Source organism: Phaethon aethereus, assembly GCF_964289735.1.
Source record: "Phaethon aethereus genome assembly, chromosome: 3".
In the NCBI taxonomy this organism is placed as follows: Eukaryota; Metazoa; Chordata; class Aves; order Phaethontiformes; family Phaethontidae; genus Phaethon; species Phaethon aethereus.
This window is the reverse complement of record NC_138576.1, coordinates 95,452,033-95,472,895: the sequence shown is the minus strand read 5'-3', so window position 1 is coordinate 95,472,895 and position 20,863 is coordinate 95,452,033. Positions and strand designations below refer to the sequence as shown.

The following is a 20,863-nucleotide window of genomic DNA, read 5'->3' as shown; positions in this document are numbered from 1 at the left end:
AACATTTCTGCTTTTGGCTATGCTGCCTCTTGCTTTGCCTGCCTGTTTGGAAAGCAGCTGTGGAGGGATCATCTAGTGCTCCCAATTTAGCTTTCAAATTGAAAACAGAAGGTGAGGTAATGCCATAGCCCAGCTGTGAGCAGGAGGCTCTGACCACCTGTGGCCCTGACACTCATTGCATTTCTAAAGCAGGGACTCTTCTCCCTTGTGACAGGATTGCCGTTCTCGGAGGCGCTTTCTCCTGCAGCCTCCCTGCTCTTAGCTTTCAGCCCTCTTATCAAAAGGGTCCGAACACACGGAGGCGATTGAATTGCTCAGGCAGCTGGTGGTGGAACGGGAGCCTGCTGCTCTTGGATCGCTGCTCGGAGCCAGCAGTCACCTCTGCCTGGCAGCGGCTCTGGCTGTGGGTGGGACCCCCCACAGGAGACGAGGGGAAACCCAGTCAATTCCTTGTAGGCGGCAGCCGCACGCTCCGGCCGAGGGCCCTCGCAGTGGCACTGACTGGATGCTCTCTGGAGTCCAAAGATTTATCACCGTACTTGCGAAGGGGATCCTGCAGGCTGGTGTCTGCCTGCCTTCCCGGGGCAGCCCAGCTGCGGCGCGCAGCAGCTCGAATGCAGGAGGTGTCTCCTGTCCAAGAGCCCAAGCGCAGGGCGCGCTGCCCAAGCTTCAGGAGCGTGTTTCTGCCAACTCGGCTCACCGAGGAACTGGGTACACGAGGCCCCGAGAGGTCGGAGAGAGGTTCAAGCAGAGGGGTGGCACCGGCCCCTTCGGTGCAGGTGTCGCGCCAGCGTGTGCTCTGGTCTGCGCTCGCCCCACGCAGCAGAGGCGCGAGGGCTGGGGTCGCCTGAGGCTCCCTGTGCGGGCACGGGAGGGAGGGGCGTAGCGGCAGCCAGGGGTTCCTGCCAGCCGAACCGCCCTCTGGAGATGTCCCTCTCACTCAGTGGCTTTGGCGGGAGGCGGCACTCCTAACGCGGGTGCCTCAGTGAAGAGCCTGAAGTTAGTTTGGATAAATTTGGGCTTTAAAGCCCTGTTCCAGCTAGCTCTAGGTTTGCCGTCAAACCTGGAGGGGACGATCGGTCCTTTCTCAGTTATTCCAAATCCTTCTCAGGAACGTGAAGGGACTATCCTAGGATGATGAACATCACCGATTTGATGTTTCCCCCTTTTTTTCCCCTTCTTTTCACTGTGGATGGAAGCACAGGGAATGCATTCTGCTGTGGTGGGCCAAGCAGCTCCGTTTCTGCTCGAAGGGTTGCAAACGGTACCTGTTGATCTCTGCCCCTGTGCCCTGCTTGTCTCTGCCAGGCACGTGAGGAGAGTCAGAGCTGTAGATTCAGGTTTCTCTTTTATTTTCTCCTTTTCCAAACTTTTTGCATGCGATTCCTCTGGCATTTAAAACTCTAGGACAGAGAAAACAAAATCTAAATAGGAACTAAAGCTGTGCTTCTGCCACCTGAAGAGCAGAGGAGGGAGAGAAAGGGGAATTGTAAAGATATATATACATACACACACGCACATCTAAAACGTCAGCACCATCTTGTCAAGGACTTTGGAAGAGGAGAACAGATCTAAAAATTCTGTCCTAGTATTTGTTGAGGTTGGGGATTACTGGGGATAGGACAGAGTTGATTACTATGGCATGAAAACACCTATGGGGAGGACTTGCATTAGGCTTAAACTGCAGCAAGGGAATTGGGTTAGATGGTAAGAAAAACTAGTGATAAACTCTGAAGTAAGAGGAAAGATGTGGATTCTCTGCTTTGGAAGAAGAATCTTATTTGGTTCTTTTTTGTGGGTTGATTTTTCCCCCCCCCCCCTTAGTTTTCACTGGCAATGAGTTGTTTTATTCCCAGAACTACCCAGCTGAGTATCTCACCTATGAATTATTAAGTAGTAAGATAAGTGGTTCTCTGCCAAAAGTTAATGCATATGGGATGCTTCTGGGGAAAGAGTATCATTGGCTGACTGTTAGTGAATGTTTGGATCTAAACTATTTATATGCTATTGGGAGCAGCATGTCACTGCCAGCCCAATTTGTTAAACAGAAGCATGTAATAACAGATGCATGGATGTGAGCTGACATCTTGTTATCTTCTAGAAGACAGAGGCAGAACCTGAGTGGAGTGTTGGTGGTCTGACAATGCTATGCATGGGAGGGCTCCCCTCTTGTGGGTACGTGGGTGGGCAGGAGAATCCCAGATCCACCCTTGCCATTATCCTGCTTTGCCATGCTATTACTAGCAAAATTGGCTGTGAGTTAGAGACAATATTTTCATGTTAGTCTGTGGCAAAAAAAAACCCAACATAGATTGGGGTTATTAGCATTGGTCTGGCAGTGATTGAAGGTATTAGCTCTGAAATGGCAGCTCTCTCACCCTCTTCATTTCTCTTGTGCATAACTTTGCTAATTGGGTGGTATGTGGGTGGGGGAGGATTATCAGCATGCATTTCACATACATATGTGTATGTGTCTTCTGTAGATACACCATCTTTTCCCACTTACCTTTTTCAATTAGGGGAGTGTACTGTTTTTAAACCAGGCACTTGAAGGTAAGTGAGGCATGGGAATGAGGTGGCTTTACAATGCAGGAGAATACTTGTCTCTGTAGTGTATTGTCAGGATGAATTAATTGGGCAGAGAGTCTGAGTGGAGTTCCAGCATGTCTGGGACAGATCTTTTTTGAGGAGGCATATAAGTGAGGCAGAATGTCTGGAAATTCCCACCCAGGATGATTTCTTTAAGCCACTCTGTAAAGTGAGCTGGGGGTCTCGTGTATTAATCATCACAGCTCATCATGCAGAAGAGGAAATCCTTTAGTAAACCCCTCTTTATTAAAACAAGGTGAAGATTGGTTGATCTAATTGGCTTGGAAAGTTCAGAGAAGAGGAAAGCAGAAAAGCTGGGAGTGAATACATTTCATTTTCTCTTCTTTTAAAAGCAGTCAACTAGCACAGAACTGAGTCTTCTCTGCTCTAAGTCCCGCTTCTCTGGTCCCTGCACCCACTTGTCTAGCAGAAAATGTACTCAAACAAATTTGTTTTGTTTGAAATAACAATACTTGAAATTTGGCTTTCAAGCACTTTGCAAAAGATACACGTTTTATCTCTTTATATATGGGGAGGCTGAAGCGCAAAGGCGAAAGGCATAGAAGATGAAAGGAAGAGATTCTGCCTTTTAGCCGAAATAGGTTGAGCATGCCTTCCTCCATCTCCCCTCTTCTAGCTACTCTATTATATCATCTTTCACAAACAAGCAAATGAGACTGGGCTTGTAAATATTAGTTGGGTATTTGTCTCCACATGGAAAACTGCTGGTGCCTAATGTGCCTTCTTGGGATGTGGGTGCTGTTGCAGGGAACGCAATTGCTCAGCTGTGATTTCCAAGCCTTGTGACAATAAAGAGCTTCCTGCTTCCTTGGGTAGAGAGCTCTTGTCCCTCCTGGAGCTGAAACCACAGAGTTTTCAACCTGCCGTGAAAACAGGGATGCAGTATCTTTGATGCCTTTGACATCTTTATTACCCTGGATTATGGGACCACGGGCTGGATAAGGAAGGCACCCTTTGCTGGGATCGCTTTGGTTGTCTAGAGAAGGTTAGAGAAGACTGCATCCAGTATGACTGCAGATAGGTACCTATCAGCATTTAAATGGATGCTGGATGGAGTCATATAGATCTCGTAAGGCTCTAATAGCAGCCTGTGCTGATCTGCTTTCCAGAGAGAGAAATTACTGCCTGGTGTTGTTAGCCACTTTGGATAACAAACCACAGCTAATAATTGCAACTAACCACAAAAGTGCAGTCTTTCATACCAAGTTATCTGTGTGTCCTTTGCAATGTTAATCCAGCAAGTGCGTGCTCAGTTAGCTCTCACCTGTGAATAAGGTGAAGCCTACAAGCAGGAGTCCCACTGGCGCTGTGATTGCGTGGCTGAGCTCGGAGGGAGTCATTCAGCAGAGTGGGATGAGAGCTGCTGAAGATAGAGCTGCTCTCTAATCTAGCAAGACTTGCTATTTTCATCATTTGTATTATGCGTTGCACTTTCTAGATTTAAATAAACATGTAAATGGTGACTGACTCTGGAGGGTAGAGTAGAGGGTGTTTGTCACAGGGGAGGAAGCCTGGGCTAAGGACTGAAGTGTGGGTCAGGATACAGGACTTCTGCGCCGCTTCTGCCTGATGCCGCCGGTTCACGTGGCCTTGGGCAAGCCGTCTTTCTGCTTGCGCCTCTTTTTCCACCTGGACATTGCTGCGCCGTGGTGCTCTGTGCAGCAGAGGGAGCGTTGTGGGAAGTAAATCCCTGTAGAAAAAGGAGAGCGCAGCAGCTCATGGTAGCCGCATAGGCCAGCAGTACGATGCGGGCAGCCGACCAGCTACAGAGATGGCTGTTGTTAACCACTGGTCAGGGTGGCTACAGCGGGGAAAGGGCCGCCTGTGAGTCAGAAAGCAGGTTATGAGTGAGCTCCTCAGTTCTGACAGACAGCCATTTCAAAATGAGCCAGCATTTGGGAATTGACCAGGACGTGCCATTCACAGACCTCAGGCTACGGTGGGAAAGCAGACTTTGCATGTGTCTTGCAATAGTAGTCTTGTGCTGTGGTGTCTAGGATTTTTGACCTTCTCAATTCTTGCCTGAGTTCTTAATGCCAAGTCTGTTCACTCAGTGTTCCCCTGTTCTGCAGATGCTGGTTTGTGTTTAAGCTTGTCACTGATTTCTGTGCATCAGTCCACCCCAATATGCGCCTTTCTTTGCCTTTCATCCATATCAGATTGAGCAGCCTCATGAAAACATCCCCAATTTTTCAAGTGAGAAAAATTTTTTTTCACTTTTTTGTTTTTTTCTGTATTTACCCCACAAGTGAAAAACTTTCCATAGTATATCACTATCTGGGATGCTCTGACTTCATTGTTGGTGAAGAAGCATCTCTGCCTTCTGGAGGCATCTGAATTTGATAGGAACCTGCAGCAATCAGACAGCATCACAGGGATCACTGAGTACCCCTTCTTGAGCTGCACCCAAGCACGACAGCACAGTAAGAGTGCAAGGAGATTGTGGTCTCTCCTGCAAGCGGGCTCTTGTAAGGAAGAACACCCCTCGCTTCCTCAAGGCTAAAATAAAAACAGACTTAAAACAAATACTTACAGACTTGACCACAGCTCAACAACTTGTGCACTTCTCACTCCTCTAGCAGGAAAAGCATTTCAGTCCTGGTTATTTCCAGTGAAACCAAGAAATTAGGAGGTTATTGGGGCACAAAGCAACACCCCTTGACACTTGATGTTTCTCTGTTATGCTTCCCTCGCTCTTGCCCCTCATCATCGTGAGCACCATGATGGCTTAGCAACCCTTCAGCACAGGGCATCTGCTCTGGCTCACAGCAAGGGAGCTGCCTACAAGCCTGGCTTTGCTTTAGGGTGCCTGGCACGCTGGAGTAGGTTGCCTGTTTGGCTGACTCGATTTGCTCCTAACGAGCAGGTGAGTGATTATGTTTTCTCCTGTTGCACAATAATTCTGCTGCAAAGGCAGGCTGCCCTGCCTTGTGTTCTCTGCAGCCGCATCTTAACTAGGTTGCTGGAGGAGCCTTGCTCCTTCATCGCTGCCCAGAACGGTAATATGCTGCCCTCTTCACCCCTTTCGTCACTCCTCCTGCCAGCTAGCTCTTCTAGAGTTAAGCTGTGTGCTTAGAGAAAACAGTAATTGTCTATATTTGTTTGCTGTGTTTCTTACCAGGGGATCCTGAAGCCCCTCTGTGTGCAGAGAGGTTTTCTAACCTCCTCCTTGAAGCGTAGCAACCTGCCGCCTGCACCTTGGCTGCTGCGTAAAAGAGCACTTCAGCTGCATGCGCTGGAGTTCAGGGGAGACACGGAAAGGCATTTGAGGAGCTTCTGGGCAAGGACCCACCTTTGGAACTGGGCTAAAAACTGGGGCTGGTACCCAAGCTCCCTAAAAAGCACCATGGCAGCTTGGTGAGCCAGGTTGGCCAGGTAATGTTGTACTGAGCAGAACAGCCCCCTTAGAGCCAGCAGGGATGCTGCTTCCCTGAGGGCTTTAGAGGCACCTGGAAATTCGTTATCATTTTCTGCAGCTCCCTGAAGGTGTCTGCATGGGAGTCATGTTGGAGGTCTCTGCTCCGAGACAGTCACCATCTCGGGTGTACCTGAGCTATTCGGTTCGCAGTTCGAGGGAGTAGCAAGACCGGCTCATTTAAACAAGCTTTCATTTGCGTTTAAGCCAGGGATGAGAAAAGGCTGTGTTGTTATCTGCTAGGATTTGCAGTCTGAATCCCTGCCTTGGCAGTGGTCTCCCTTTTGTGTATAACCTACATGAACAAGTGTGGGCTGCCCAGTAGGTGTTGGGGGCCAGAGCTGATGCCTGGCTCTGTAATTGCTGTTGACATTTTTTTTGCTTTCATACCCACGGGCAGCCTTCGGCAACAGCTGCCCCTTGCCGTAGTACTGCATGCATCCTTTGCAGTGATGGGGTGACCTGCGCTCTCTCCAGAAAACCCAGGGGCTCCAGGACTACCTGCAGAGTTAATGCTTGTTGGGTGTTTCCTAGTGCCAGGGACAGGAGGAGAAAATGTAATCAATTTTTACTGTATAAGCACTTTCAGACATTCCCTTCACAAAGTGATAACATAGGCCCAGAGCCTGCCCCACTGCAAATCAAGTAAATCCCATTTCCCAGCTGAAGAAGATTAAATATCTGCTGCATCCTTGGCTGCCCTCCTGTTCCTGTGACCCAAGGAAGCATCTGGATTGTCCCAGCCGTGCTCCTCTGTGACCCTTTTCCAGCCCCAGACGCTCGCTCAGTGAGGCTCAGGGGGCCCTTTCCTTGCAGCGTGTGTCCTTGCAGGGCACTTTGTCCTCTTTCAGATCTTTTCTCTTCCAATGTCCCAGCTCCGGACATGGGCGCTGCTTGATGCAGCGAGGGAAGCTGCTCTCCCACCCCTCTGTTCTCCTCCTCATAAGATGGATTGCTTTGAGTACATCTGGAGCTGCCATGCCATCTTTTTTTAACTCTTCCTTTCTCTTTTCTCTCCCCTTTTTATTCCCTGCCCCCCCCCTTAACATCACCAGCTGGCCTTGATTTTATAATCACATTATTGTGAGACCCCACTGGCTTCAATTAGGGAGCAGATGTGACCCAAGAAATGGGATAGCAGCTAGGGATGGCGATGACACATTCATGGCACTAGGTCTAATCAAACAACTTCTCACATTATTCTCACCGCGAGGTGGGAGACGTGCGAGCCAAAGGCAAGTCAGCGCTTGGAGCACCCGCAGAGACACACTGCTCGCAAAGCCGTCCATAATGAGCTGACCATGCCACTCGGCACGGCAACGTGAACTCAGTCAAGGGCTGCTTTTAATCTACTTAAGTGCAGCGAAGGGCCCAGAGGCTGAGAGCTGAGAATGGGTAAGGAGAAAACAATCATCAGCCACTGTCAAACCAGGGCTCACTGCCGGGGGGGTGGTCGCGTGTGTGCCCTGGAAGAGGGGATGCTGTGCGTGCAGGCCTATGGGGTGGTGCGTGCACCACCTTCGTCTGTGGTGAAGACGGAGACGTCACTAGTATTCCAGAGCTGTGGGTGGGTCTTGCTGGAGTCAGGCTGCGGGAAGGGAGAGACTGGTGTGCTGGAGCCCTCCGGGCATGGCTGTCTTCAGGGCAGCAGGGACGCTGTGTGACCCTGGTGGAGCTGTGTCTGCGGCCCTGTAGATGCTGTGTGTTGCAGGGTTTGGGGCATGGCTGTGCTTGGTAGCTCTGCAGACCTTTAGAGGAGGCAGGTGCTTTGTAGATCCATAGTGCCTCGAAGTTGTCTGTGGAAGAGCAGGGGCTTTTGAACCTGGAGGAGATGAGTTGTGATTGTGCTGCAGCTGCTACAAAACTGTTCTCCCTCTTCTACATTCAGGCTAAAAGCTGTTTTGTGTTCAGAAACCCTTTCTCATTTTAGAGGGAGAGCTTCTGGTTATTCCCATGAGGTAGTGTTTTAATTAAGAGTTTATTGCAAGTGAAACATGTCCATCAGATGGCTCTGGAGACTGAAATCCTCTGCCATCACATTAAATAAGGGGTAACCCAAAAAATACCAATCCAGACTCTCTCCTTGCTCTGCCTCAGCTATGCCCAAATCATGGGTTCCTGTTAATTTTTAGAAATGCTGAAGAGCAAGACTTAGTAGCCTCCCTTTGCTAAGGAGGTGGCCACACATCACTGTTCTCACACTACTGGCAGAGAAGCTGACATGCAGAGGTGTGACTCACCTCTCAAAATTGGGGAATTGATGCCAGAGATAAAAATAGGACCGAAGATCCCTGTAGCCAGTCCCTGACATGTTGTATTGATGTATTTGGGAGAGGCCCCTTCACACCCCTTGAGGTCTGTGCTCAGTGAGGAGAGCCAGTGCGTATCCCTCCCTCTGAACATGGTGTCCTTGAATACCCTGTCAGACGTTGACCAGAAGAAGACGAATGTAACGGCTTGGGAGCATACCTGCCTGCTCAGGGAGTGCAGTTTATGTTGGGCATGAGGACTATGGTTATTCTGATTAAGATCCAAGGGTTAAATCTAAGCTGTGGCGCTCAGCTGCTGGAGTTGCACTTCCCCCATGGACGAGCAGGGTTGGCAGCTTCTCCAGGCAGTGTCTCACTGTGGGATGAGTGCTTGATAAAGGCCACCTCTACCTAATCGGAGGGAGGTGGCCCCAGCCCAGTCAGAAGGGGTTGTCAGATGACTACCGCTTCTTTTGGTTTGATGAAGCCTGGCTCTCACTAGAAAATAAACATCCTTTTGGAAATCATAGGTGCTTGTCTCCCCAGAGGCACTGCCGGGGTGACTGTGCTGCGCAAGACAGCTGTTCCCTGATCGTGTCCCCGTCTGTTGCTCTGTTCGGTCTCCAGTCCCCCCCGTGGTGGAGCCGGCCTTCCAGGACGTGCGCCAGGGTGTGGGGCGCAGCGTCACTCTGCGCTGCACCATGCTGAAGGGCAGCCCCATGAAGGTGGCCACCTCCGTCTGGCGCTTCAACGGGACCCTTCTGGCGCAGCCCCTGGCAGACCAGCAAGACTACTCGGACCTGAAGGTGGACAGTGTCAGCCGGGAGACCAGCGGTAGCTACGAGTGCAGCATTTCCAATGATGTGGGGGTCTCCACCTGCCTCTTCCAGGTGTCTGGTAAGTCACAGAGTGCACGTGGGAGTGAGATGTTGGATGGGGTCACGGAGGTGGGAAGCTCGCTCCCAATAAGCTGGGGCCAGTACAAACAACATCTACTGCATCCTCTGTGCACGGCACTATGTTCAAAAGGGAATTTTCATAAGCCAACAAGGAGATTTGCCTCCATCATTCAGGCAGTCCTTCAAGTCTGTGACGGACCTGGGGCAGTCAGTGGCAGCCACTGGTACATTTTAGCAGTGTTTGACCACTTGCCTGAAAGATACGGGACTTAAACTCGAGGCTGCCATCAGCTTTCAAGCTTGGACAACCTGTATCATAGGTGGAGTGAAAGCCTTTACATCCTCCTCAGCAGCCTTCAAAACCATCTAAGTTCCCCTTTAAAAACAAACAAACGAACAAAAACTGTGTTATATATTCCTGTACCTTCCCTATGTCTCCTGGTTGTCTTTGTGTCACGACGCCTGCTAGGACAAACATGATCTGGGAATGGATACCAGTACTCGGGGTATTTGCTACTTATAGTTTTCTGTGAATCCAGCAGGCACAGGACTCCTCTCCAGCACCTGCAACTGCAAAGAGGGATGGCAGAGTTATAGCATCTAAAACCACATATCTGACCCAGCCTCTCCAGCTGATCATTAAATCTGCTTTTCCCATGACCCCAGAATTGACTTGGGCACCAGTTTCTAGACAAGCTCTCTGATGAAGTTGCCTTAATAAGCAGTAAATTCAGCCAAAATACTGGGTTTTCAGTCCAGGGCCAATTTATAATACTTTTCAAGTCAGGGCTGAACAAATGAGAATAAATAACACCCAGAGAGGACTGATTTTGAAGCAGATCTTTCCCAGGGTTTGGAAGAGCTCAGGTATGCTGTAACTCTGAGATGCTCTTGGAATAGGGAAACCCAAACCACTTCTCCTGTGTGGGCCCCTTTTCAGGACTTTGCTGTCACCCCTTGGGATCTCCTGTAATTTGTCTGGCAGTGGATTTTGCTTAGGCTCTCTCTACCCTTTCTTCATATGCTTGCAACTGTCACATCACTAACTAGATGATGGCAAACCATATCCCACTATGAGCCACCATGGCAAACTTTGTCCCTAGCAAGGTTTGGAATGCTCCCAGGATCTGAGTTTCTTGTTGGAAGTAGTAACAAATTCATATTGCCACCCAGTGTGCCATACTGTGCCCCATGAGATAAAATCCCCTCAGCAGAAAGCAGCATTCATCCCTAGAGAGTACTCATTAGGAAAGCAACAAGCATTTATTTTCCTGCATCCCTTCTCTGTTTCCAAGGCACTGATGGTGGCTTTTCAGCTCAAGGCATCTCTGTCTGTCTCCTGGACAGCTACAAATCAATTAGACATTCTGAACCTGTAGAGCAACCTAAAAAATAATCTGATGGCTAGACTGCTCCACTTGGGCTCAAGACCACTGGAGTTTTAACTCCCATGGGCCACAGCCTTCCTGAATAGAGTGGGGGAATGGCATAGTCTCTTTTTTTTCCTGTTTCTTTGTGAAGGAAGGACCATAAAGCTTCCTATCTGACAAGGAGGCAATGACTCATTTGTGACTGTGAGGTGTTCACATATTCTGGAAACAGAATACATAAACCTGCCCAGGATGGGATTACCTTCTTCTATGGGTGGGAGATTAGCTTTCTGAGATGTTTTGGAAGGATAGCAAGACATCCAACCCACTCCCCTTGAGCAAGTTCTCAAGGCAGCCCATACTGATCAACACCTGCTCTCCTACTAGCTACAGGCACAGAAAAGCCCTGAAAGATGGAGTGAATAGCCTTCTCCCATCAGCTGTAAGCAAAAGACAAAACTTTCCAGCAGCGGTAAAAGTTTCCAGAAAGAAGTTCCAAAAGTATTTTGATGTGCTGCATTTCTATTAGAAGGCACTTTTTTTTGAGCTTCCGTTTCCATCTTGGAGTCAATTAATAAGGAATTAATATCATGCAAGATGACGATTATCATCAGTTCTGATTTTATTTCAGAATCCATTATGAAGCTTGACTTCCACAGTCAATACAAGTTGAATAAACAGCAATTAGTCTCTGAGGTGGTTCTGAACTTCTTGCTTGTGCAAAAATTCAAGTCAATAAAAATAATAAGAAAAAAAGGACTTGGAAATAAACATCAATATTATCCATCTGAGTTCATAAAAAATAAACATTGAATCATTTCGAGCCCAATTACAACCACACAGAATGGCAAGGCTTGTGATTCAAGTGGAAAGGTGCAGCAGACTGCCTGGGGAGACGGTGTTTATGTCTGTTCTGCTCTCCAGCATCGCTTGCTGCCCAAGCATATTTCTGGTCTGTGCAGGTCCAGATTAGACCTGAACCCAGAAATGAGAGTTTTGGTTCAGGTCCAGCTCCTGCCTGGCCCAGGACAGGACTGGCCAAAAATTGAAGTGCACAGGGTGACATGAAGTGATTTCAAATAGGGCAAAACCAGTTGTGGGTAAGACCTTGAGTTGCTTCTGGGCCCTGTGCCTTAGTCCAGTAGCTGCGGGGCTGCACGGCTGAAACCTTCAAATCCCGTTTATTAGTGGTTCAGGACAGCAGTGGCTGGAGAAATGATGGGAAATCCCTTCTTCTCTGAACCATCCAGTTTCTCCAAGGTACATCGTTTCTCCTGTGTTTCCCTTCCTCCTGCTGCCCTCTGTTTTTAAGGGGAGACGTGGGTTTAGAAAAGACATCTCTGCCCCTGCAAAAGCTCCCGTGGTTTTTACCCAGGCTGAGGTCAGCGTCCCCTTTGCTGCTGAGTTGACTGTCATGTTACAAAGAGGCTGGAGCACTGTGTTGCCAAGGCAGGGGAGATGCAGAAGGAGCAAGGTCTCCCTTTTGATGCCATGGTCCCTGTGTGATAAATAACGCTTTTCCTATGACCTACTGGCCAAATGGTTGTTCCTCAGGGTTTGTTAGCAGGCGACTCCGTAAAGTAGCAGATGAAACAGGAGAAATGCCAGTTTAAAGCTGTTGTCTCAATATAAACTACAAAGCAAGATAGAAAAGATTAAAGCTGGTTCCAGCTGATCCCACCTTCTCTGGTGTCAGTCATGCCCCACTGGTGTTGCAGGGCTGCTAAACCTCCCAGTAGTTCAGGCTGTGAAGGCGGTAGTGATACACAGAAAATGATGGCACGTCAGTGCAACACCAGCCACAATAGTAAAGGTGTCCGTCATGTCAAAGGCAAGTGAGCTGGGTAAGTGGAGCTGTTCCACTCTGAGCAAATCTCTTTGTAATTTATGTTCCCCTTGATCCCACTCTTTTACTTTCCTCCCTCTTTTTTTTTCCGCCCCCCTCCAGCAAAAGCTTACAGCCCAGAGTTTTACTATGACACTCCCAACCCCACCTTGAGCCAGAAGCAATCCAAGAATTACTCTTACGTCTTGCAGTGGACACAGAAGGAACCCGATGCTGTGGATCCCATCCTCAAGTACCTCCTGGAAGTCCGACAGGTAAGGTCTGCTCTTCTGGAGCCTCAGCGCGTGCCCTGGGGAAGAGGACCTCTCAGGAGGCCGTTACATCAATGTCTCCTTGCCCATTAAGAGCTGAAGGTGATGAAATTGCCATACCCTGATGGTCTTACATGTTCCCCCACCGAAAGGAAGAGACAGGCCAAGTGCGCAACTCGGCATTCGTTTTTACGCCTGGTGTTGGGTACAATCGAGGGCTTTTAAAGCCCTGCTGCCTCCCATCGGGCTGTTCATGCTCAATGTTTTGAGTGGGGTTTTAATGTGAACAAAACCCCATGGCCATTAGTAGGTATTGTAGATTTTATAGGCCAAAGACTCCAGTGAGTGGAATTCCACCCTCCTCACTCGTCTGAAATAAAGGGAACAAGCTGAAGAGCTCTCCAGGCAGGAACTGCAGGAAAAAGTCATTGGCTATTTGTGTTGCAGAAGGGCTTTCATACTGTCACAGTAATGAAGCTATTTGGACTATATAAACTCTGCAGGGAAGAGAAGTGGGTTTCGAGGTTTCTGAGTCTGAAGAAAAATCATACCGGGGTGGGGGGGCGGAGAAATGAGAGAAATCTGAAGAGGTCATTAGTTGGAGAAGGCTAAGGTAGAGTGTCTGATGTTTTTAAAAAGCACATAAACCTAGCAGGACTGCCAGGTGTTTTCATCCACGCTCAGCAAAGTGCCTGTGTTCAACATTTTTGGGGACACTTAAAATTGGTGGTTCTTGCCATTCAGTGGTAGCTTGGAAGCAAATGCATTTTCCAAGGAAAAGTTTGTTTACTGTAGATAGAAAACAAAATAATTAAAAAGATTCAAGTTTCTCTTTCCTCTAGTTCTGCACAGTAGGCTCCAGTTTTACGTCTCCGTTTGATTGTGAGCTCTCTGGGGTGGGACAGCCTTTGTTTGTTACTCAAACCATGCGGAGCACATTGTCAGTACTTAATAATAATACAGGACACAGGGGAGCCTCTAATAATGAAGGCAGTTTGTCATAGTACCCTTTCTCTCTTAGCCAAGTTTTGCTATTATCAGCACTGCAACTCGATGAACTAATTTGTGATTTTTATCCTTCCCCAGTGATGTTGAGGTTTTTTCCCTTTTGCACAGTGCCTAGAAGTAATCTTGGATCTTCCTCGTTGAGCTCCTACTGAAAGGGATCAAGAAAAGGGAAAAAACCCACATATCCGCTTTAAGTTATGACATGAAGGAAGCTGAGTGCCTGTGCAAATTTACCCACTTCCACCTCCCGTTTTGTTCATACCGCATCGGTTACTGCTGTTTGTGTTTCTTTTGCAGCATCACCACAGAGCTCTGACTATCAAGTGGTGTGTTTGAGAGGAGTGTTGTACCATGGCCCTGCTGTAGCCCAGTCTCATGCATGGGCAGTGTCTTAGAAATGGCTACAGGTGCCATTGTGGTGGCTTGGGTCTGAGTAAGGGAGGGCAGAGAGAGAAGGAAGCAGATGAGTTTTGTTCCCACTTCTGTCAAGCACGAGCACAAGCAGGACACGCTCTGGAAAAGGCTTCACGGTATTGCCTCCTCCTGGCCCTCCTCCTCCGATGACGACACTTGCATTTCATAGTGAGGTCTCTGCCTCCCTGTGCCAGACTGAGGTCTCACTGAGACCTTTCCATTTCCTTGTCCCAGAGGATCATATCCCCTCTTCTCTCCAACCTGCCACTTCCCAGAGCTGCCTCCGTGCTCCTGTCCTGCCCTCTTGGCATTTTCCCCGTGATATCTCACTTGGGCTCCAAGCAGCTTTGTGATGCCTCTACTCTTTCCCTTGCGCCGTCACCCTCTTCCACATCCCATAGGTTGTCCTGCTTTGTCACACCTTCTTCTCTGTGCTGGGATGCCTGGGATGAGCTTTGTGTCTTGCTGTTCCGTCGCTGGACTGCAGAACATGGTGACATTACTGAATATAACTGTGAAAATCTTAAAAGCGTTGCTGAGTGGAGAGCTCTTAAGAAAGGGGATTTGTCTGCCTGAATGAGGAGCTGCTGTTTGCCTGTGCGCCCTCCTTGCTGGATACACTGGCTTCCAGGCACTACTTGTGGTGGCACAAAAATCCTCCTAGAGAGCTAGGATTGAAGTGGAATATTCTCCTCAGATAAAACGGGCCTTACACACGGTCAGTCATGACTGATTTATTGCCAGCATCGAGCTGATGAAAGCTTACCCAGCCAGCCAGCTCAACTTCTCCTCCAGCCCTGGGAGCTCCCTGACCTCGGTGGTCGGTGGCAGGTGACCTTCAGCATCTTAAGGGTGAACAAGACAGCAGCAGCTTGCAGTCTCAGGATGGTGAGGGGCTGCCACAGAGTTGTTAACTCTTGCTGAGCTGGAATCCAAAGGGCAGCCAGCTGGGATGCCCACTGGTTGTAAAATGCTTTGCTGGTTTTCATTTCACTCTCCTCAGTTTCCTTGAAGAGCTCTTGGCATATGTAATGTGAAGATCCCTAAGTAGCAGGATGCTTTGCAAGGCACCTGGGAACCCTTGAATTAAATTTGCTTGCTGCAGCTGCTGAAAACGGGGCTGGGTGAGAGTCAAAGTGCTGCTTATTAATTGGCTGGTGCTGTGGCTCCTCCAACTCTTCCTGTTCAATAGCTTCCAAGGGCTGCTTGGGCATTCCCGGGGGGATTGCAAGCAGTCTCGGGGAATTTGGTTTCCTAAGCAATACGTGGGGGCTCCCAGCAAGACGGGCAGGTGCATTTCCACAGGAGCTGATTGTTCCCAGCGCTGTGGAGCCGGATGAGTGGCACAGCAGACGTACTGGTTCCAGTAGAATAAGAATTAACCTTCGATTAAAACGAAATAAACAGCCTGGCAGCTTGGAGCCAGCGACCCAGGCAAAGCGCATATGACGGCGATGTGGAGCAAGCTTCATGTAAAGCCTCGGTTGTATGTCTCTGCAAATAGGCTGTTATTTGCCGGCGTGCATCGGTCAGTAGGGCTTAGGCAGTGGCATTGAGGGGTAATTCAGGGGGGAAAACATCCCCGCTGAGGAGCTGCAGGGGCCTCATGGACTTCTGTCCTGAAGGCTTGGGAGGTTTTTCCCTTTCTTGCTCCAAGGCGACCGATCCAAATGCCGACCACCTTACTTCACCTTAACCAGTGAGCTTAATGTGTTTGCAGCCTTGTTTGTTTGTGGGCAGATGCCATGAGGCTTTTGGGCTATTTGTTTGGTCAGCTTTTTTTCTTCCATATATTCTTGTAGCATAGAAAATCACTGAGGCACTGCACTCTAACTGAAAATGTTTTTCATTGCTTGGGGATTCAAAGCAGCCTCCCCAAACCAGATCCTTGCTTAAAAAATAAAAAGCCTTTTAAGTTGCTTGTTTCTCTCTGTGTATTTTATCCCCTCCCAGAGCTCTGCTCTAACATTAAAGAGAAATGAAAAGCCATCTAATATTGCAAGCAGGTTGCATCCTGGAGGAAAGATCTGAGCTGGGCTGGTGGTTACGGGGCATAGTGGCAGAATTACTGTGCACTTAATGAGCCGGAACCCATCTGTGACCTGAGGCTGCAGGAGAAAGAGGAAGGAGAAGGTATTGGTGCAGTGGGGAAGTTTAATCTTCATTGTGCACCTCGAGGAGACCTGAGGCTGCCATGTCCTCCACACCTTCTGATACACAGGCTCGGGCCAGAACTGGGCCAGCTTAACACGTTCCTGCCTTTCCCCTCCTCAGAGCAGGCTCAGCACTACCTGCCAGACAGACCCCTGTAATTTGCACTGGGCCAAGCCCCAGACCCATTTGCTAAGTTAGCTCACGGGGTTGTCGCTTCAGATTAATTCCTGTCAGGGAGCCTGTCTTTAATGAGACCGGCCCTGCGCGAGGCCTGAGTAATGGTACGGTCTCTCTTTGTTTGCACTTTCGTCCCCTCCATGTTGGATAAACATCCCCTGCTGTCTACAAAACTCATCTGGGCTCCAGAGCCGGCTGCCACTTGCCTCATCAGCCAGCCAGAGCGGCATTAATGAGAGCTGCGGCAGTGGGGAGCCGGGCTCACCGTGTGGGGAGGTGACAGATAACAGAGCTGTTTGGACAGACGTAGGACAAGGATGTTAGCAGGAATTTAATGATTGTGATTAGAGTAGAAGGTTAACTCTGCTGATGGCTATTGCAACGCAGCGGGGGAGGTTTTATGCCAAGGCCCACGGGCCGTGGAGCTGTATTGCTTCGTTTCTGCCTCTGAGTTGTCCTTTTGCTCTTCTCTGAGCCCGCTTCAGCAGCGTCTGTCAACTGTTGTCTTTGGCTTCATTACTGCACAGAGCTGGACATCCCTCCAAGGGCACACAGGCCGGGGCAGGGACATCTCTTGCTCACTCCCTTCACACGAAGCAGGGATGGTACTACTTGAAAGGGAGGATGAGCGAGCAGTGCACCAGCCCATAGTCTTTTACATAGATGTTTAGTTGAGAACACTGTTAACTCACAGCATTGTGCTTCCCCCATTTGTGCACCACCATGGCTTGATCAACACAAGTGCGTGGCCCTTGGCCCATGAGGAACCAACCTAGTGAAGTTGGATGCATCTTCCAATGCTTGTAAGCCATGCTGTGATAAAATAAGCAGCTAGTTTGGGCAACCAGGGTAGAACAAATTTCCAGAGCAAGCTAACCCACCCAGCCCTGTACTAATCAGGAGTGAGAACATCCATGCCAAAAGCTTGTCTCCTCCCATCTTCAGCAGTAGCCAGTGTCTGAAGAAGAGTATAAAACCAAGACAGTAATATATATAAAACCTTATAAAACCAAGCAATACAAGCAGTACTGTTTTCTCCGCCTCTAGATATTATAAACCCATCTGTTTATTGGGTCACAGGTTAGGAAAGACTATGAATGCAGAAAGGGGGTGTACTCAGGCAGGCGGTGGCCCTTGCAGCAGCCTAGCCCTGTGCTCTGGGAGGGGAACAAAATCCCTTTTCTTTTGCAGATGCAACCGTGGTTTCAGGCGAAGCTTCTTGAGAAACTGAGCAGCCGCCGCCTCCGGGGTTGCCTGAGGGCTGCACCTCCAGGCTGGGGGGATGCCGAGGGCTAGGAAAGAAGGCAGCTCTGCACGAGGCAGGCAGGGTTGGCAGAACTCACTTTATAAACAAAGGGGCTAATGTTTGGTGGGCTCCTGGAGATGACATTCTGCCTGGGCAACGCTCACCTGGGGCTGCCGACAGGCCTGGGTCCATAGCCCTCACCCCGAGACTCACTAGGGCACCAAGCCCCAGCGGCCCCATCCTGTGCATCCCCTGCCTAGTGCTGCGGTGGGGTTTTCAGCTGACGGACACTGCAGGAGCTGAGGAAGTGATATGATAAGGTTTTAGGACAGCTTAGCTAAAAAGCAGTCAGGGCTGTCCTCCTAGTTCCTTTTCATACTAGACATGAAAAGCTTAAAGGATGGAGTTGTGGCTTGTAAAGTGGAGAGGTCCCCATCCTGCTCTGAATAAAATGTGCCTGGTGTCACCTGGAAAAAGGGAAAGGGCTTGTGGTGCCATGTCCACCGAAAAATCCTCCTGCTGAGAGGCCACTTAACTAAACAGCCCAGTGCGGGGCATAGACAGGGGACATGGAAAAGGGATGTGCGAGTCCCTTTTCCTTTCCTCCTCCCTGCTAGAGCATTGCAGCCCCAGCTGGCTGCAGCAAGGAAGGGAGCATGACTTCCTGGTGAAGATGGTGGCCCTGGCTGCATGAGAGATGCTGCGTGGATCAAAACACTTGTGGGGTGTGAGAACAGCACATCCCTTTCCTGTTCATCATTTCACTTGAGGCAGGCTGCGCTGGTCCTGTCTCACGGGTGTTAGGCCTGGGGATTGCAGTGACTTGGCCTCCCAGTGTTTTCTCAGGACTGAACCTCAAAGCAGACCTTCTGTTGTAGGATGGCTTATAAGTCACGCCTGCTGGAAAGCTTCTTTAGTTCTGTCTTCTTTTTTGCCTACCTTGGCTGCCAGTTTTATGTCTGATCACAGGCTGCTGTCATATGGGACAACGTCAAATCAGTGCAATTCCACCTACCTGCTGAGCTGCCCTCTGTAGTGGGAAAGGGTGTTTTTTCAGCTCTCTCCGGTCTCCCCCACGGATGCTCTTTTTAAAATTTTTTTTTTCAACTTTTGTTCAGGCAGTGAGAATAGGCAAATTACATTTGTGTTCTCAAGTCAATTGCCTTCAGTTGTGCTAGTGGTGTACGTGACGCTGTGCAGAACTCAGACCTGAGGGAGGTGGAAAAGGATGCAGGAAGAAGCCAGCGTGTCAGCGGGAGGCGTGCTTGGCGGATGGTTCAAACAGCCTTAATGATGCAAAGCCAGGGAAACAAGAGAAGGGAGAAACGACACAGCCTTTTTAGGCTGCAAGGGGAGAAGAGGTTTGGGACGTGCGGTGGGATTGAGTAGCAGCCACGGGCTGGTGGAAGGAGAGCTGGCTGATCAATAGCATTTGATGGACAAGCTGTGCTTGAAGCTTAATGAGATTGCTGTGCGGGACCTGGGGGTAAAGCAGCAATTTTGCCACAGGCATTTGGGAGTGGAGAGGGCAGGATCCTGCCTCAGCTGTGCTCTCTGCTGCCTGAAAATGGGATGCGTCGGTCACTGCAGCTGACAGCAAGTTGATCCATCTCTCTTTTCCTTCCTAGCGATCTGTCACAGGGGATGATACGTCGATGAGATCAGCTTCTAGAACAAGGTCCTTTCTACCTGTGCTGTAAGGGAAGACTCCAGGACAGCCAGATATTTGGTGGGGGTGGGAAATCAGGAGCTTTTTCTACATTTCATGTATGTTTTCTTCACTGCTAAGGCGGCAACAGCAGAGCTTCTGCCCAATGCAAAGGAAGAGTTTCCTCCTGGCCGTTGCTCACTGCAGGCAGAGGTGTCTGCCCGGCCATGGTTGTTGTTAGCCCCGTCAGACAGAGGATCAGAGTGATTCTTGCAAGGCTGGCTGGGGAAGCTCGATACAGGCCTGGCCAGCACCGATGGGTCAGGTGAGTTCAGTGGAAATGGTTGGGAGCCATGGGATGAGGTTTTTTTCCCCTGTAGGTCAGCCTAACATCTTCCAATGCCACTATTGAGACATCCCTTTGCCCACAAGAGCTTAGCAAACGATGCCTAACTAATGAATGTCTGACTAATTCTGTCTTTTTGTATTCACAAATTGCTCTTCAGCATGATTCACAGTCTTCTTGAGCTGGTTATCCCTGGTCCACAGATCATTTGTAACCAGTTAGTTGGGAAAATTGGTAATGTGAGCAACAGCAGGTTAGTTATGCGTCATGGTACCATTTCTCTTCTCTAGTTATCCAAAGTAAGCAGAGTAACCTGCCCAAAACAGGGTAGCTGAGTTTTACAACATGGCTTGCTGTTCATAAGGTGCCTTGCAGCAGAGATTTTGTCTTAACATTTACTTTTTGTAAGCATTTGTAGTCATAATGCAATTCAAGTACTTGACTGTGCAAGAGAGAAAGCAGGATATTGTTTAGCTTGCCTAGGACAACCAAATAATTATGAACAGTTTTCCCACTCTTAGCTCTGTTTGGAATAGTTACAGTGACTGGGAAGACCAGTACAAATAATCTCGCTGGAAAGGCTCATATGATCTTAAAACACAACTGGTAGCAAAATCTCGTCTACCTCTAGCTCCTAACACTGCTGTTCAGTGCTCATTCAGGGTAAGGAGAATGTGAGAGAAGAGATAATCACATTTCCCCAACCAATGCACTCCTCACATCAGCCTTGCAGGCTTGAGATGTTGTTTTCACACCATTGTGCTTGTTCATATCCAGCAGGCTGTTGGCTTGTGTTTTACAAAGCGGAGCACAGGATGAAAAATGCTTGCCAGGTATCAAAGATAAAAGTGAGTCCTTTGTGTGCATCTCTTACCCACACTCCTTCGGTGGCTTCAAGGGGTACATGCTAGTTATTGAGCCTTTCTGAGAGTCCCTATCGATAAGCTGTGATGCAGCTTCCTCCTATTTACTCTGCTCGTCTGTTGTTTTCAGTAGTCAGCCCATGTTCCTCCTGCTGCTTCAGTCTTTTCTCTGTGCACTTTCTTCCCCTTCCCTGCTTCCCTTCCTATTTTCCACCTCTTCTTTCTTTTGTTTCTGTTTCCTTTTTTGGTTTTGTTCTTGGGTTTGGGGTTTTTTCCCTGGTTTTCACTTCCTAGGACATGAGATAAGAAGGGAGAGTGTGTGAAGGGGGAAGGCTTTGGAAGAGAGATGTAGTCTCTCCCGTAGCTA

The 20,863-nt window shown here is 49.0% G+C and overlaps 1 protein-coding gene across 1 annotated transcript in view; it reads left to right on the top strand.

Annotated features, from left to right (window-relative positions):
* Positions 1-20,863, top strand: part of MDGA1 (MAM domain containing glycosylphosphatidylinositol anchor 1) — a gene marked incomplete at its 3' end in the record, with an annotated part of 148,439 nt that overhangs the window by 88,145 nt on the left and 39,431 nt on the right. The window contains exons 9-10 of the mRNA XM_081997850.1: positions 8,902-9,171; positions 12,492-12,643. Coding sequence (XP_081853976.1) covers positions 8,902-9,171; positions 12,492-12,643 — 422 coding nt within the window. The remainder of the gene's footprint in view (positions 1-8,901; positions 9,172-12,491; positions 12,644-20,863) is intronic.